General features: G+C 46.4%; 1 protein-coding gene across 3 annotated transcripts in view; it reads left to right on the top strand.

Moving 5' to 3' along the window:
* The window catches only part of TUB (TUB bipartite transcription factor), a 536930-nt gene that overhangs the window by 484770 nt on the left and 34794 nt on the right, over positions 1 to 17366 (top strand). For all 3 annotated transcript variants that reach the window (XM_086956017.1, XM_086956015.1, XM_086956016.1), the window contains exon 9: positions 8895 to 9012. In XM_086956017.1, the coding sequence (XP_086812143.1) occupies positions 8895 to 9012 (118 nt within the window). The remainder of the gene's footprint in view (positions 1 to 8894; positions 9013 to 17366) is intronic.

Here is a 17366-nt window from a genome sequence, read left to right as displayed (position 1 = left end):
CCCCCCCTCTAGGGACCATGAAATTACTGCTCACCGATCATGACCTTACCGCCACAGGCCGGATAGTTGACCGGCTATCCGGCCCCCCCACACTCCTACTAAAGGTCATGCTTTTACAATCCCCTAAACCATGCTATGAAGTCTCCTATGAGTAAGACATTCCCCTCCCGGGACAAATAGACCCCATCTTCGAGATACATGTGATCCCCCCGAAATACATCCATGCGGAATACAGTGCAACTGCGCCGAGCGAAACAACCTACCAAGCTTGTTATTGACTTTCTTTACTGAATGATTCAAAGCTGATACAGAGAGGGCCCCCCGCCACACCTTCCTGGGAATCATGTGTGACCATGCTATCGTGCACCCCGGAATCCTTCTCGCCAACCAGCTAACAGTGGATAGAACCCGCTCGAGGAGTACTCGCCGACCGAGTGTCACCAAATCATTGCCTCCCAGGTGTACTATGATTATAGACGGCGATGACCTTGTCCGCTCTAACAGTCCCTCAACAAAACATTGAAATTGGTCAATACAGAGCCCGCCCCTTCCGTGGAAGGTCACCCTGCACCCGTATTCCCCAGCTGCGTGAATCATGTCACCTGCTTTGAATACGTCCCCGGCACGCCTCACGTATGAGTGGCCACGACCCACACCACTCTTTCCTCAGCCGGTGGTCTTTGACCGCTGGTCCCCAGGTGTCGGGTCGACTGCACAGTCCGCCCCGCATAGCATGCTCGCGAAACTGTAAACCAAACAGAAGACAAGAAGCGTGAGTGCATGACATTGGCTTCACAACATGTGCAACCGCACATACCTTTTATAACAGTTCGAGGACCATCATCCCAATTGTTTCACCTTTTCCACACTCTGACCCTTGGTTGTAGCCTCTGTAGCAGCCCCTATCCTAAAGGAATGGGTCCCAAAATCGCCCGGGTCCAAGCCCGCTGCCGCGATTGCCATTGTTAGCACCCGCTGAAACTGAAACCTAGTCAGTGGGGTGGCGTCGGTGTGTCTCAGCAAGCTTCCCCCCCATGCTACCGCTCTTTGCGCTAAATACTCCTCAACGCATCTCACTGGGCACATGGGGGACCCTCGCATGCGCTGGACAACAATACTGTCCCCCATAGCACCCTGATCGGTCTTGGACCTGGCTATTGTGACTACCATTGAATCACCCTTGATCAGAATGTGTTCCCGACACAGACCCCCCCCCATATCCTTCTTATTTTTTGCCACCTGCTCGCTCACCCGCATAGCCCCATGGAATGCTAATGCGAAAGCGGCCCGGAAGAGCACTGCCTCGGACTGGGAGGAACATGTCGCGGGGAGTACCGACATCAGCAGGGACAACCTTTCTAACCCAATCGGGCGCCTTTCGTCTACTCTATGACCCTCGAGGCGTTGCCACCCACGCAGTGCCTTCTTTACCAAAAAGGACAATGTGGGGTCCTTGATGCCATGCGCCTGTGCCATGAATGCAATGGCGGCCCGGTGCCTATTGGCCGTTGCCGCTGATCGGCCTGCCTTGTGGAGTGCTACTAAAAACTTTAGGACATACTCCTCCTGCCCCCAATTATCCCCTCCTGCTGGACACAAAAATGCACAATAGGAACGAAACGCTCCTTCGTATGCCTTCCTTGTCCTGGGGGCTAGGCTTGCTCCCACGAGGTCCTGTAATCCGGGGCACCGAGTAACCAGAGAGCTTCGGGAAATGGTGCCGCCACTAGGTCCGCGGAAGGTAGATAACCCCTGAAGGCCTGCATGTGGGAACGAGAGAGTGCATCAGCCGCCTGGTTCAGCACACCCGGCACATGCCTCGCCCTAAACTGAACGTTCAGTCTCATGCAAAGTAGTACAATTTCCTTCAGTAATCTCAATATCCACTTGCAGCGTGCTGCCTGATTATTTATGCATTCGACAACGGTCATGTTGTCGGACCAAAACACCACTGAGCGATCACGAAACTCATCCGGCCATGCCTTCAGAGCCACAAAAATGGGGAACAACTCAAGAAACCCAATGTTACCTATGAGCCCACTGGAGTGCCACCACGTCGGCCATGTTTGCGCCGACCATTGATTACCGAAGATGGCGCCAAATCCCACGCTCCCTGCCGAGTCGGTCCACAAACCCAGCTCGTCCGAGGATGCTGGTGGCTTGCTCCACACCACTCGACCGTTGAAATCTGCCAGGAATGCCAACCATATGCGCATATCCTGGCGAACCTCTGCAGACAGTCTTGTGCGGTGGTGTCCTTCCTTGAGACCGACCATGGCTTGTGCAATAGAGCGGGAAAAGGGGCGGACCATTGGTATCACTCTAAGGGCAAAGTTAAGCTGGCCCACTGCTTGCTGTAACTGATGGAGAGTTACTTTTCCTTTGCTAATGCACAGTTCTAGAGAGGCCCTGAATTTCACTACTTTGTCCCTGGGCAGATGGAAGCATCCCTCCACCGAATCGAGCTCAATTCCAAGAAACTCGAGTGAAGTAGATGGCCCCACCGTCTTCCCTGGTGCCAATGGCACGCCGAACCGCTTCATGAGAGCGCAAAATTCCAGTAACGCCTGTGCACATTCAGTGTCGCCGGCTGGCCCCAAGAACAAAAAATCATCTAGGTAGTGCATAACCTGGGTATAGCCCGTAGCTCTGGTGAAAGCCCATTGCAGAAAACAACTGAATTTCTCAAAATAAGCACAAGAGATGGAGCAACCCTTTGGCATACATCTATCCATGTAGTAGCGTCCTTGAAACACAAAACCTAACAGACGCTGATCCTGTGGGTGTACCGGGAGCAACCGGAACGCCGACTCAATATCTGATTTAGCCATCAGCGCTCCGGGCCCCAGGCGATTCAACATGGCGACGGCCTCATCAAAGGATGCGTACCGCACCGAACAAATTCCTGGATCAATCGCATCGTTCACCGAAATACCCCTAGGAGCCGACAAGTTATGAATTAACCTAAACTCACCTGGGTCCTTCTTGGGGACTACTCCCAACGGTGAACAAATGAAATTAGTGACTGGCGGGTGCCTATATGGGCCAGCAACCCGACCACGGGCAACCTCCTTTGCAATCTTACTTTCCACCACCGCCGTATTCTGCTGAACCGACAGTTGGTTTTTACACAGTGATTCCCCCCGAAAATCCCCCGCCGGGATGTGGAAACCATACGAGAAGCCGTCCCGCAACACCCCAGCGGAGACATGATCAGGGTATTCATTTAGCCAGGGGATCATTGCCATGATATCTACGGGGGTAGGTAGCGGTACCCCATGGTCGACGTTAGACCTGTTTGGCCCCTCCTCTACCCCCTGTATCACCATTCTTGGCTCTGCACGAACTCTCAGGGTGTGAAGAGTGTCCGCACCCTGCACACTCATGCCTGAACTTACATGTCCCTTGTGGCCTCGTGCACTTGCCTCTGTTAAAGTTCCAACAAACCCCTTTTTTACCCCCGTTCCCACCACTCCTCGGTTGGTGGTCACCAGCGGAGCCTGCTCGAAAGGGCGCCGCCAATTGATGGCGGGAGGGTGTCGACCCATTCCTGCCAAGCGAAGACGACTTCGTCTCGCCCGGCAGGAGCTGCTTCTGCCAAGAGATGGAGTCGAGACAATCCCACGTCAGAGATGAATCGTGCTCCTTGGCCTTACGAAACTTACTATCATAACCCAACCATTCATTGCCCTCATACGTTTCATAGAAATCCATTATACGTGTCTGATAGCAGGCCAATTCGGTCAAAACCTCGGGCTTACGTTCCCCCATGATCGCAGTAAACATCGCAAATGCCCTGGCCCAATTTGAGATCGTCTCATCCACCCTGAATCCCGCCATTTTTGCACGCCACACACTCGGGTGCCACAAATCCTTCTGAGTTTTAACATACTCCACCTCGTGATGGTCAGTCAAGAGGGAAAACATATTCACATACTTATCAGCCCAAATCAATTCTTTTGTGGCCAGCGGAATATGTTGGACCACCTTTTCCCTTCTTGAGGGTAACGCCCCCTCCCTCGCCATTGGCAATGGCTGCTTACCCGAATCCATAGCTGGTCCCGCTGTTTTTCCAACGCCAGCCGTCGGTCGTTCTGAGGGAACCTGTGGGGGGACAAGAGGGAGATTCGCCTTCGCGGCATCTCGCGATTGCCGCAACTGCTTCATTAGTAACCTGGCCTCTTCGGCCGTGTCTCCTGGTGCCGTAGCACCCTCAGTATTTTTGCCGAGCCATGCGGCTAACTGAGCGGCCAACTCCGGAGGCATATCCTCCTCGTTAGTGGGCGTAACTACAACCGGAATCGGTTGGCCCGCGTCCGGGATCGGAACTGGGGCCTCCACTGGACTAACCGGGCTAGACGGGGGTGACTCTGGAACTGGGGCCTCCCCCCCTGCCGCCCTATTCCTGGCCCTTTTACCTCTCCCAGCGGGGACTACTTCCGGCAATGCTGGTCCGATGACTTTCTTCGGTCTGCCCGTATTGTTCATTGCCGCCATCTGTTTTTTCATGCTCGCCATATCCTTTATCAACATGCGAAGCATCTGGTCAGTCCCTGCCTTCTTTCCGGCCTTCTTGCCAGGCATCGTTGTCGAATATTCGATCCTTGCTGCTCAACGAGGTCCTGGATCCGAGGGTTCGGAGTCGCTGAAAGAGAGACACAAAAATTACATGTTCTCAAAAATTGCTCCTTGTTCCGTCGAGGGCTCACGTGCAACGAGAGGGTGCAGCTTCCAGGCACAGGAACAAGAGGATGCTTCTTTGGATTGTTGCTCCTTTTATTCCTCTTCGGGAGGGCGTGTACCCTCTTCTGGTACGCCTACGGGGCGTGGCCAACGGTGTAGGTGTCTAGGACAACCCTTCTTGGGCGGGAAAAAGGCGCGCCCCGGCTATGCCGCTTCGGGCATACCAGCCGAGACACGCCCCCCGCCCAAAATGGTTTCCCGGGGGGATCCGGGCCCCCTACCATACGTTCGGGGGGACCGAGTGGTCGCCCCTTTCCAATACAACCTGTTTACAAGTAGCAATATGCTAAAGTTTACCACCATTATGCCAAATACGCATCTAACCAGGGGTGGATACCCACTAGTTGCCAAGAAGCATATAATTATGCAAAGGCATTTTACCTGCAAAGGGCAATGGGCATCTTCCCACGAATGCACATAAGTTGCCAAAAATCATCACAACTATGTAAGGGCCTGCCAGGATTTTACCAGCGATGAGCAATAGACATCATTCCATAGATGCCCATAGTTTTCCAAAAACGACCAAAATTGTGCAAGGGACAGCATTCTAACATAGGAGGCAAGGGGGACCATTCCATAAATAACCTCAAAATCCTAAAAAATTGCCATATTATATGATACCAATGTTTACCAAGAGATGGACATTGAGAACCGTCCCATCACACACGTGCACATGTGCACACGTGCACCGCATGCACACACAACATTGAGTCTTTTTCCCACACTTACTTTTGCTGATGCCTGGAGCTTCATCCTATCGCTTGCTGGTGGTCCAGGCTTCCTTCTCCCATGTAGCTGGCTGTGGCTCCCCAACCAAGAATCTAATGAGGAGGGAATAGCATACATGAGCCCTTAGGATCAACAAGGAATTCCTGGAGAATGGGAAGGAGTAAGTGGGGCTGTTCCCCAAGAGAAGGATGGGACCCCTGGGTACATCTTTGGCGAAGGAGGCATTGGATGATCCTTGGCTGGCACGGAGTAGAGGGTAATTGCTTGCCATCAGTTATGCTTTGCTCCCTATGGAGGGCAAAGCAAACACAAGGAGATGATGGACGGAGCACTGACATTTTTCAGACACTCACCCCCAGTCACAGATCGGGGTTGAATCTATCATCTTTCTTTAGCCCACTTTGCCTCCTCAGTTCAGACCCAGCTATATGCAAATCAGTCTTGACCCTGTGCCTCATGGAATTAGTCCAACCCGAACTGCCAAGCCAAGACTTCCCTGAACCGGAAACAAGCATCCTGGGACTGGTTTCTGGGTAACACCCTTCATCAGCCAGGCTAGCTTGAATCCAGTGGCAAAGTGAGCAAGGGAACGACGTCCGGACATTCCCTGCTAACTTAGGGCGAGCAAAGCAAACACAAGGAGATGATGGACGGAGCGCTGAAACTTTTCAGACACTCACCCTCAGTCACAGATCTGGGTTGAATCCATCATCATTGTTTAGCTCACTTGGCCACCTCAGTTAACACCCAGCTATATGCAAATCAGTCTTGACCCTGTGCCTCATGGAAACAGTGCAGCCCGAACTGCCAAGCCAGGTCTTTCCTGAACTGGAAACAAGCATCCTGGGACCGGTATCAGGGTAACACCCTTCATAAGCCAGGCTTGCTTGAACCCAGTTGCAAAGTGGGCAAAGGACCCACGTCTGGGCATAACCTTCCAACTTAGGGCGAGCAAAGCAAACACAAGGAGATGATGGATGGAGCGCTGAAACTTTGCAAATCAGTCTTGACCCTGTGCCTCATGGGAACAGTCCAGCCCGAACTGCCAAGCCAGCTCTTCTCTGAACCAGAAACAGCACTCTGCATTCTGTCTAGCAATAGTTATTTTTGCATTTGTCACCCGAGTGGGACGGGTATGCCCAGACTTGGGTACCGTTCTCTCCATGCCACTGGAGTCAAGCTATACTGGTTTATGAGGGCTGAAAGCCAGAAACCAGTCCTAGGATGCTTCTTTCCAGTCAACGGAGGACCCGGCCTGGCAGTTCAGGCTGAACTGTTCCCATTGTGCGCAGGGTCAAGACTGATTTGCATATCGCTGGGTCCAAACTGGAATGGCATGGTGAGCAAAGAACAATGGATTTAGGCCCAGATCTCTGTACTGGGGTGAATGTATGACGTTCTTCTGCATTCTGTCCGTCAATTGTTCTTTTTGCATTTGTCACCCCGAGTGGGACAGGTATTCCCAGAAGTGGGTCCTGTGCTCTCCATGCCACTGGAGTCAAGCTATCCTGGCTGATGAGGGCTGAATGCCTAACCCCGGTCCTAGGATGCTTGTTTCCAGTCCAGGGAGGACCTGGCCTGGCAGTTCGGGCTGGACTCATCCCATTGGGCGTAGGGAAAATACTGATTTGCATATGGCTGGGTCCTAACTGGAATGGCATGGTGAGCAAAAAGATGATGGATTTAGGTCCAGATCTCTGCACTTGGGTGAATGTATGACATTGTTCTGTATTCTGTCCATCAATTGTTCTTTTTGCATTTGTCACCACTAGGGAGGGGGCTGACAGCTTAGACATATCTGCTGACCAGGAAAGGTGGAGGACGGTTGGGCATTGGGCATTGGGCACACTTAGGGGGTAAAGTTCCTGATGATAGGTGAATCTACAGTACCTTTCCTTCTGAAAGAGGGATTCCGTTTTAAGATGTATTTTCTTTTTTTTCCTAGCTAGAATTGCTAGGAAAGGGCTCTTTTTACATGTTTTTTTACCAAGGCCTTTTGATTGTACTAAAATTCTATGTATTATATACTTACATTCAGGGTTTTACAGCCAGCCCCCATTTTTCCACCCATTAGAACATATAACATGGGGTAATAGGTCACCCCACGTTAGCCATTGGCTAACTTCTCATGTGAGTATTGACATTCTGTTCTTTCACAAGGAGCGCATTTACACACAAAATTGTCCCTTTGAATCTTAGTGAGTACTATAGCAATATGTACTTTTTGGGAACAAATAAACTAGATTTGCTTTTATCCAATGTTTGTTTTTTGGATTGACAAGGCTCCATAAGCTTCCCTAACAGTAAAGGTTTGCAAGAACAATGATGAAACAAAATAAGCATTGGCAAATCTTAAAGACATTTTTTTATCTATATTATGCAGGTGGAAGGTTTTACCCACCTGCATAACAAAAGTGTTAGTTTTGACACAGTGATTGTCGTGTGCACTGAGCGTGGATGTCACAAGTGTGACATTCCATCGCAGCTCGCGACTGTCTCGTTCCGATCAGTGTGCATCCTTTAAATGTGATGGAAGGTCGGGGGTGGGGATGTTTTACAGTTGGTGTCATTCTACTTCTGACTTGCGGATGGGTGGGATGAATAAACCTACTTGAAGTAACCATCCTTTTTCTGCCTCTTCATTATTCATGCGGATACACTTTGTTACAGTGATGTGCCAGGTCGACCCATTTTGGGGAAACTCAAAATGACAGTTCGCCTCAAGATGATTTTGTGCAGTGCCATTGAGGTGAAACTTAAAAATGAGGACCCGTCTATTCTGTTTACTGGATTAGTTAAATTAATAACAGTTGAAGCAGGTGTACTGGTGAAATAGAGGGCAAAGTCCTCAGAGAATGAGAGTTGCATTACATAAGGCAGAGCTCATGGTGACATAGAGTAATCGTTTTTGCAAACATATAATTTGGATATATTCACAAACTGATACGTGTTTTTTTTTTACATTATAGCATGTGTGGCCATACTTTGAAATCAAAATGTATCTAGTTAGAATTTATTTTATTAGCTCCAATCTAAGTGTGTCTTATAAATGTTCACATTAGAAATCATGTTCTAAAAAACAATATACGGTATTTGCATGTAAATTATATTTCCTCCGTCTCTGTTCCTTTACCTCTTCAGCAATGATAAATGGGATCAATTATACCCTGATTTAAATACTCGGTTCTTCTATTTGCTCTTGCTTTTTCGTAGCGTGTCCATTGCAAAATTAGCAAAAACAAATATTATTTTTTATGGGAATCCGTGTCTGAAGACTATTAGAAATGCACATTTTCTAAATTAGGAAACGATTACATTCAGTGTCTATTTTTTTTTGTCTGTTAGCGTAATATTTGCTGAGATACAGCCTACATTTTTAATTAAGCTCGTATAAATATAAACTATGGTTATTATGTTTACAGATCAAATCTTATGGGGACGAAGTTTACAGTGTATGACAGTGGAGTAAACCCAATGAAAACAACAACATCGACGTTAGAAACCAGCAGTTTACGCCAGGAGCTAGCTGCTATTTGCTATGTAAGTAATAAATAAAACTAGACGGTAAAGAAAAATTCAATGTTGGGACATTTAAAAAAAAAATCAAATCCTAGTGTCTTATTTGTTGCCTGTAAAAAATAATATAATAATTATTACAGTAAACACGCACGTTTTTTACAACCTGTTTGGGGATCCTGATGCAGCTATGTATTATGTAGATTTTCTCATCAACCTCAGTGCCAAAGTATACAATTGAACACGAATATTCACCCCTCCTGTAATCCGTTTTAGGCCTCCCTACACGGCTTTAGCTGTTTGGAACTACATGGTGCCTTTGCACACAATTCACACAATCCACATACATAGGCGCTTTGGGACATCCTTCTACAGCCATTGGCTTGTTTGGATGAGGCTCTACAGGTATTTTTTCCATGGATGTCCCTCATGTTTTAGGCCAGCCCATGGCCTTTTATGGATGTATACATGGGATAAGTAGTACCCACTCCCCAACCATAGGCTGACCGAGATGGCAGCCTTGGCAGACATATTTTATAATGCTACTTTGTACTGAAACACATTTGCGCAATCAATCTTCCATTGCTGATTTGTTTCGGACCCTGTCATTGGTAGACATAATTTTCAACAAGGCGACACAAATTTGTCTTAAAGAGTCATAGCCCTGATACTTAAAAGTACGGCCCGTGGCCACTTGCGGCCCTCTTGACCTTTCATGCAGACCCACTGGTGAACAGGCACACTAGCTGCAGTTTACTTGCTGAGCACTAATATTCTGATTTTTTTAAAATAATATGGTAAGCATATATTTGCAGGTTAAATGGAGTTACGAAGTAACTACGGGGGTGTCCTGCACCACTTAAATTTAGAAACCTGCAAATAAATGGTTGTCCGTTTATTTAACATTTTCTCAGACCTCCTTGCACAATTTATGACCTACTCTGTCTCCCTACCGCCACCTTTCTGGCCTCCGTGTGGTCCTCGGTCACACCACAGACATACTTTTTAGACCCTGGGCAAATGTTTGCGAGTACCCAGGAGTTAAGGATACCAACAGGTGTGATGCACCAATAATTCACTCAAACTATTGTCTGTGCGTTATGTGAACTGAATGTGAAGCCTTTACAGAGCATCTCACAAAAGGCCTCGAATTCATTTAAAATGTCTTTCCACAAAGTGAAGGGCAAGCATCCACGAGGAGACATGCTCTGAATTTCTCATATTTGGGGCTCAAATTATACTTGTGTCATAATTCGTTGAAACAGGGACACATTGTAACTCTCGTGTGGCATGTGTATTGTGGGTTTCACCATTAAAATCTTGATGACATCAAATGGCAATTTTGTCATGCTCCCGCCCTGCCTCCGGTAGTTCAGCTAGAGTCAGGATCACTTTAGAAGACATGTATGTTGAGTAACAAGACTTCGACATGATGGCAACAATGACGCCCCCACTCGACCACTTTAGATTTTGTAATTCCAAGTGCATTGCATGCGGCATTATTGTCATTCCGCCACAGACGGGTAAACTGTGTCAGGACGGCTGTTGTACTGTCGTAACTTTCATTTGAGTTTTTGTTTTCTTTTGTGGTGCTACTCTCTGTGTTGTCTACCATTAGGATCCCAGTCTAGTGTTTCCTGCTCCGAATTTGTGCTCTGGCTGATCCGAAGGTGTTCTTCGAAGGGAGTAAAACGTGGTCCTTGCGCCTTTCGGCACCTCAACTCCCTTGACTCCTGTTTGATTGTATAGCGAAATTAGGCGCTCCCAATATGGATGCTGATGAAGTGCCAGTGAAGCTTGCTGTGCTCAGCTACTTTCACTTTCGCTCTGTGACTTCTGATGGTGCAGCCCTCCAGATGCTGTTCCTGGCGCCATCACTCCAGGCGTTTTTTCAGTTCACTTTTCCATACGGATTCAAGCAGAAGTTTGGTGCAGGATACTTTGGGCTTCTCTGAAACAATAAAAGATAACATCTTTAAAATAGTGGCACTATGCTAACATCTAAATGGCGCGTTGCTCACTCTAAATAAAGCATTGCTGCTCGGATTGTGACTAGAACCCATCTGGAGCCTATGGTCTGCTGAGAACTAGAGCAACGAAAGCTAATGATGCTCTACTCATATTTCACCAAGGAAATAAAAAGCCTACTGTTAAGGATTCTGCTCGAGCACAATGTGCCAGCCCATCCGCTCTACCAAGCGGTGTGTGAACTCCAAGGTGTGGACTCCATTTACAGCAACAGTACACTGAAGGGTTATGGCAGATCCATCTTCACATTTCCAATTACCCACAGTCCTCCCTGCTGTGCCGCTCCCTCCAATATCATTTATCAAACCGCCTTTCTGAGAGTCGGTGCCTGAACGACTTATGCTTTGGGATCTGTGCAACACCTTGAAAAAGTAATCACACGTCACAGCTGCAAACATAGTGAAAGATGGCGCGGCCTGCTGTTATGGCCATATTCGTCGTACTTTCATCAGTGATTGGCATGCTAATTGTCGAGTGATGTCTAACCTTCAGAAATCTGCATTGCCGTTCAGGGCTGAACTGGGAGCCGAAAGCAGCCCTGGCACAATTGTTCAAACTGGCCCGCTCCTCCCCTCCTCTCCCATATCTCGGTCTCTCTTCTTTTGTCTTTCTCCCTCTCTGTCTTAAAGCATCCTCTGTACCAGTTGAGCTGGAGAAAGTAGCGGGGGCACCAGCAGCGGCCCTCTGCATTCAAAAACCAGCCCCGCTGGCTCCCGCCTATTTGGAATAAGTAGGCCGTACAGCCCTGACGTCATTCCCAACACAGTACCGATTTGGTTGTACATTACAGTCTTGCAAGGAAACTTGCAGTGAACTGCTCCACACGAGTAAAGGTTGCTAAATCTTGTTTGCTCAAATGTTGTTGTTGTATACTTGTAAAGCGCCAGCTGCCCGCACCGCGGGCTTCCCGGCGCTGTATACCGCTGGGGAACCCGTCCTGGCTTTCCCTGTGAGATGGTCCCTTCTGGGCACCTCCAAGGTTAGACCAGGCATCCCCTGCGTTGAAGGGGCCGTTGTGAAGATTAAGCAAGCTATTGCCCAGAGTTGCAGAGTGGAGCCCAAGGTTAGAGTAGGCGCAGAGGCGAGAATTATCAGGCCCACGGACATTTTGACCCAAGACCCTGCCGCGTTGGGAATCGAACCCTGGTCCCGGGCCGATCTCAGCTTCCGGGTCTGCCGCCTCTAACCATTGAGCCACACTTCTCAAAGAGCAGTAACACAACAAGCTATTGAGGAAGAACAAAACTTCGATTTAAATTTGCCATGAGTTGATCAGCATTTGCCATCAGGTTCATAAAAATGCTTTCTATATCTAGGTTTGTAGCCATTGGCTAATAAAAACGTGTTTGCCAATTTGCATTGGAGAGAGAAACGTTCATGCTTTGTAACAAAGTTGAGACTGCAGAATGAGCGTGCAACCGCTGCATTGACTGCAAGAGTATTTTTTTCTCTGTACCTTAAGATACTGATATTTTCAACGTGTCATACCCACCGTGCACTCCCACCTCCATTTAAACAAAAGTGAAATGAAAGCAGGGCCACCAAAAACAAGCCTTTGCAATGCAATCGGTCTTGCCTTTGGGACCTTATAAGTGTTTACCCAGAGCTATTGGCTCTACTAATGCACAACTGTGGTCCCAGAAAGGTTATGTTTCGACAGCAAAAAAGGCATACACTAGGAGACTGGCACTGCATTCCATTTTTGTTAGATTCAGTTAATCTAACTCATTAGTGAATGCAGCATTTTCCCACCAACCCCTGTTCCCGTAAAGGCTTTTAGGGCTCTTTCTCCTTTTCTCTGCCAATGACCAGTCATTTTCAAGAAATCATCTAGGTGCTCCTAATACACATCAGAAATCTTGAGAACATTTAGGAAAAGCACTGCAAGCCACATGCTCCAACAGAATTTCGAAAATATGAAAATGTCTCACATAAGCAATCCGAAACCTTAGCAACTATGAGTGTATGGTGTTCAGGTGTACTAGAGAAAAAAGATTTGCCATGCACCTATTATAATAAGCATAGTATGCATTAGGTATAGAGCACTATACAGCATAAAATATGCTGCAGTGAAGAGTATTAGCCACACAAATCACGCATACTGCAGTGTAATACATTAGGCGCGAAGCTTGCTCCAGCGAGTGCACAGAGCACTGCAGTGAAAAGCATAGGGACTGAATACACTGCAGTCAAGTACACCAGACACAATGAACACTGCAGTGAAGTAGATTAGACACAGTGCACACAGCAGCGAAGTACAGAAGTACCACTACAGTGGAGTAAATCGGTAACCAGGCACATTGCAGTGAATTAAATCAGACAATTCACTGTGAACAGATCACAGGGACAGAAACATTGCTGATAAACACGTCAGACTAGTAGCATGCTCAATGATGTCCTGTTTTAACACTGTTTCTAGTTCTTTCTCACCAGCTTTCTGTAAATGAAGAGAAATTTGACTGTTACTGTGCAGCAGGGCAATTGTCTTCATTAATGTGAAGCTGCACCTTCATTGTCTTAAGTTTCTCAAGTCCATGAAACAATGTCAGGAATTGACTCACTATTTCAGAATGGGCATTTAAGATTTAGTTAATGGAGATGAGTCCCATATCAGGAGATTCATCAAAACCTAATAAGCATGCACACAACAACCTACCTTGGAGGACATGAATTGGCACTTGCTCTGTCATTATCTTGTGCCACACGGTCACTAGCAAGAATTTGCTTTCGATGGTTTGAGAAGTGGTATCAGAGATAATTCTTTATACTTTTCAACTCGAATTATGTCTATTTACGCACCACTGTCTATAATAAGTGTTGTAGGGCAGCCATTCACTTCGAGTGTGATTGTAGCGCAATGTCCAAATGAACATTGTTGCTTTGTGTGGTGCTTCTTTTTAGATTTATGTTCTTCCTTGCAAGCGGCCAATACTACATGCACATATTAGTTTGTGACTGACATCACCATCGCACATCCATATTCCTCACTGTCACTCAATGATGACATTAATGAACCTTTGGAAGATGAATTTGATAATGATTAACTGTGTTTCATTCCCCTTGCCTCAGTCAATATTGCCGGTTGTCCTTGTGGGAGTGGCCAGAATGATTTTGGAACTTTCAGGTGTCCATCTTTTTATCTCTCCATGACGCACTTAGTTTCTCTTTCACTTAACAAACTGTTATAAAATGGTTTTCTTTCCAGCAGCCTATGCATATCTGGCTGATGGCGGGACATTTACCTTTATTTGGAAAAGAAAATACACAGAAGTAGCACAATTTCTTTTTCTTCGGAGACATCACTCTGTGGGCCTCTGCATTGTGTTTCTGCTTTGCTTTCATACTCAATGCAGATTCTTTTTGGGTTGTTCTAGCTTCCATATCAGCAGCCTGTCTATCAGCATATGCCTCCATTTTTGCAGACATAAGCACTGTCCCCAAACAGAGCATTTCAAGCAGCTTAAATCATTGGAATGAATTGGAGAGGCAACCGTGATATCTCTAAGATGCATGGCTTCTTCATAATTGAATTCACTGAAAGTGCAGTGCTTAATGAGCATATCACGTCTCTCAGCAAACTCATGCATCGACTCACTAGGTTGCTTTTCTTGCTTGGTTGAAAATGTACCTTTCGTAGTTGACTTGTGGCATTGATTTGAACTTGTTTCCAACATCTTCTTGTTTAGACGATATGATGCTTCATCAGCTTGTGATATCTTCTTTATCATTTCCTTTACTCCATCACCTGCAAGTTTCTACAAGTATTTGATGATATTTTGGTCATCTGCTTTTCTACAGCATCTAAGAAGTCAACAAACATTTCTATCCAGGCAGTCCATTGTTATGAGCCCCAATGTACCCCAATATAGGCCTAGGTAACTGCATGACCTCTTACCTACATTTGTTCTACCTTGCTTGACATAACGGCACTGGTGCTGACCTTTTGCCTAGTTATGTGCTGAATAAATGTAGTGTGGTTTCCTTCGAAAAACTAGCCTAATTTCTTAGGCGTGAGGACTCTTAGTATCACAGCAGGATTACCATCTTCTGTATAATAACTTTGTACAAAAGTTGCTGCAATCATCAGTCTTGTACGACAGGCCCACAATACCATGACACATCTAGGTGGATCCCCTGAGGGTACCTTTTCGGGTATGTAAGTACGACGTCTTCTCTGGGAAAACCAGAGGGGAAGCTTCCATGCTGACACGAGATGCTGAAGTCCCTGCAAGCAGACACTCCAGCACACAGTGGTCAGACATCTCTTGCGGGTGTCCAACTCAAGCCCAAGATGGGGTCATTCATTCTCTCCCATCGGGTAATGGGGTTAGCTCATTCATAGGGGCATTCTTGGCTATACATCGACCCACATACTAGGTACACGTAGAAACATTTAGTTAGGGTTTGTACCTTAGGAGTACTCGTGATTACTGCCATGTATCTAAATGCCTCCATATATTCACTGTTTTAGCACCATGGTAGAATTCTACTTCTTATTTACTCTGTTGGTGCTTGTAATCGCATATATCTGTTTCAGTCGAACTGTTGTTGGAGCACACATATTTTATACTCGAATGAAGCTAGTTCAATAAATGCTTAATGAAACTTCCCCTCTGTTTATTCTGTATATCTCTCTGAGAACAAGTGAGCACGAATGACTCAGCAAAAAGTAGTACACTGTTTCCATGATCCCTGCGGGGTCAGGGTTGCCATGTTCAATAGTTGCCAGAAACTATTTCCTCCTTGGTAAAGTTATGGGGCTCATAGTGGCACTGTGAGCTAGCTGTTCTACAGATCAACATATCCTGTGGGGCTGTCTGGAATCAGTATGGACGCCAGTCCCTTAGTTTATGTTGTCTAAAAGCTCAGAACCTATAAAGATTTGTAGGAACTGCACGACACCATCTGGCACCAATATTCTGCTTTTGGTGGTATCAAATGGAGGTGGTGGTTTCAGGAATGCATCCCCACCATATTTGGCTCTCTCTTCAACAGCCATTGGAGACCTTCAAAGCTTGAAGATTTGTTGAGTTGCACCCATTGACACCAGCTACATCTATGGTCACTTTCGAGGACCAACGGCTTCGTAAGCACATCCCCCAGGGTTATGCTTGGGTTGTTCTACTCTGAGCATACTGGCCCGAGCCAAGTCTCGATTGGAGATCGTGTGGTGCTTTTCCTGTTCCCTCTGGTGAGGACAGTTGTACTTTCTGTACCTGGTTGTCTTTGCCTTTACTGTTTAAAAGAAGGACCCCCTGAGCAAAGAACTATCTGTACTCCTAGGTCAGGGATAAATCATATGTGCAAATAATAACCTAGGCAGACATAATGCTTGTCAAATAGGTATAACATGGGCAAGGGACCATTCTCAAAAATTGAGGTTAAAACAATATTTATTGGCAACACATCAAAAATTCATAAAATAATTCGACATAGTTTCCATAAAGTAGGAAATTAATAAAAATAGTTCAAAAGAACTATAAGTAAATAAGCATCACAAAAGACAATCACTATATAAAAAAGACAGTTTAAAAGCAAATATACAAAGGAGAAATTCGTGGCACAAAAAGTAATTAATCTCAACGCGCGTTTCGGCGACCAGCGCCTTCTTCAGGACAAGCCACACAGTAACCAGTTTCTTTAGTATGGATGGAAACGTCTACAACAGGATGTTGGTAAATTTCTCGTCCAAGAGCCAAGATCTAAAGGAAATTGATGTTCCTTCCAACAGGGCTATGGAATATGATGACTGTATCAGATTTATTTGAAACAAATACTTCTCTGGTTAGTTGTGAGTTCACTGGCGATCTGATTGGAAGGATAGGCAGATAGTGCCACCGCTCTGTTTCCTAAAGTGAATCCTCACTGTGCTGGAGATAAGGATATATACAACATCAGCACGGGACGGCAACTTCACGTCTTAAAGAGCAGGATAGCGGATTAGGTAATTTTTGATGTGTTGGCAATAAATATTGTTTTAACCTCAATTTTTGAGAATGGTCCCTTGCCCATGTTATACCTATTTGACAAGCATTATGTCTGCCTAGGTTGTTATTTGCACATATGTCTTTGGCTTTACTACTTTCCTGTTCCTGACTATCGCTGCCTTTATCACTTCTTGGAACATGGTTGTAACTGTCTTTTGCGTGTCTGCTTTAAATTAATGCTGGCTCTGTGTTATACTGTGGTTCAGTATTTATTTTTTCAGCATTACCAGTAGATTTTTGGCAGGCTCATTGACTGAGCTACTCTTTAGGGCCTTCATCTTCTTTGATGGCCTCTCAAAAGCTGGAGTTGCATTTTGACTCCGCATATGCCAACTTTAGACTGCCTCATTGGGTGCACATGGC

The sequence above is a fragment of the Lissotriton vulgaris genome, chromosome 2_1 (assembly GCF_964263255.1).
Source record: "Lissotriton vulgaris chromosome 2_1, aLisVul1.2, whole genome shotgun sequence".
Taxonomy (NCBI): domain Eukaryota; kingdom Metazoa; phylum Chordata; class Amphibia; order Caudata; family Salamandridae; genus Lissotriton; species Lissotriton vulgaris.
Note: the sequence above shows the minus strand (reverse complement) of the source record. Positions and strands in the feature narration are given on the sequence as shown.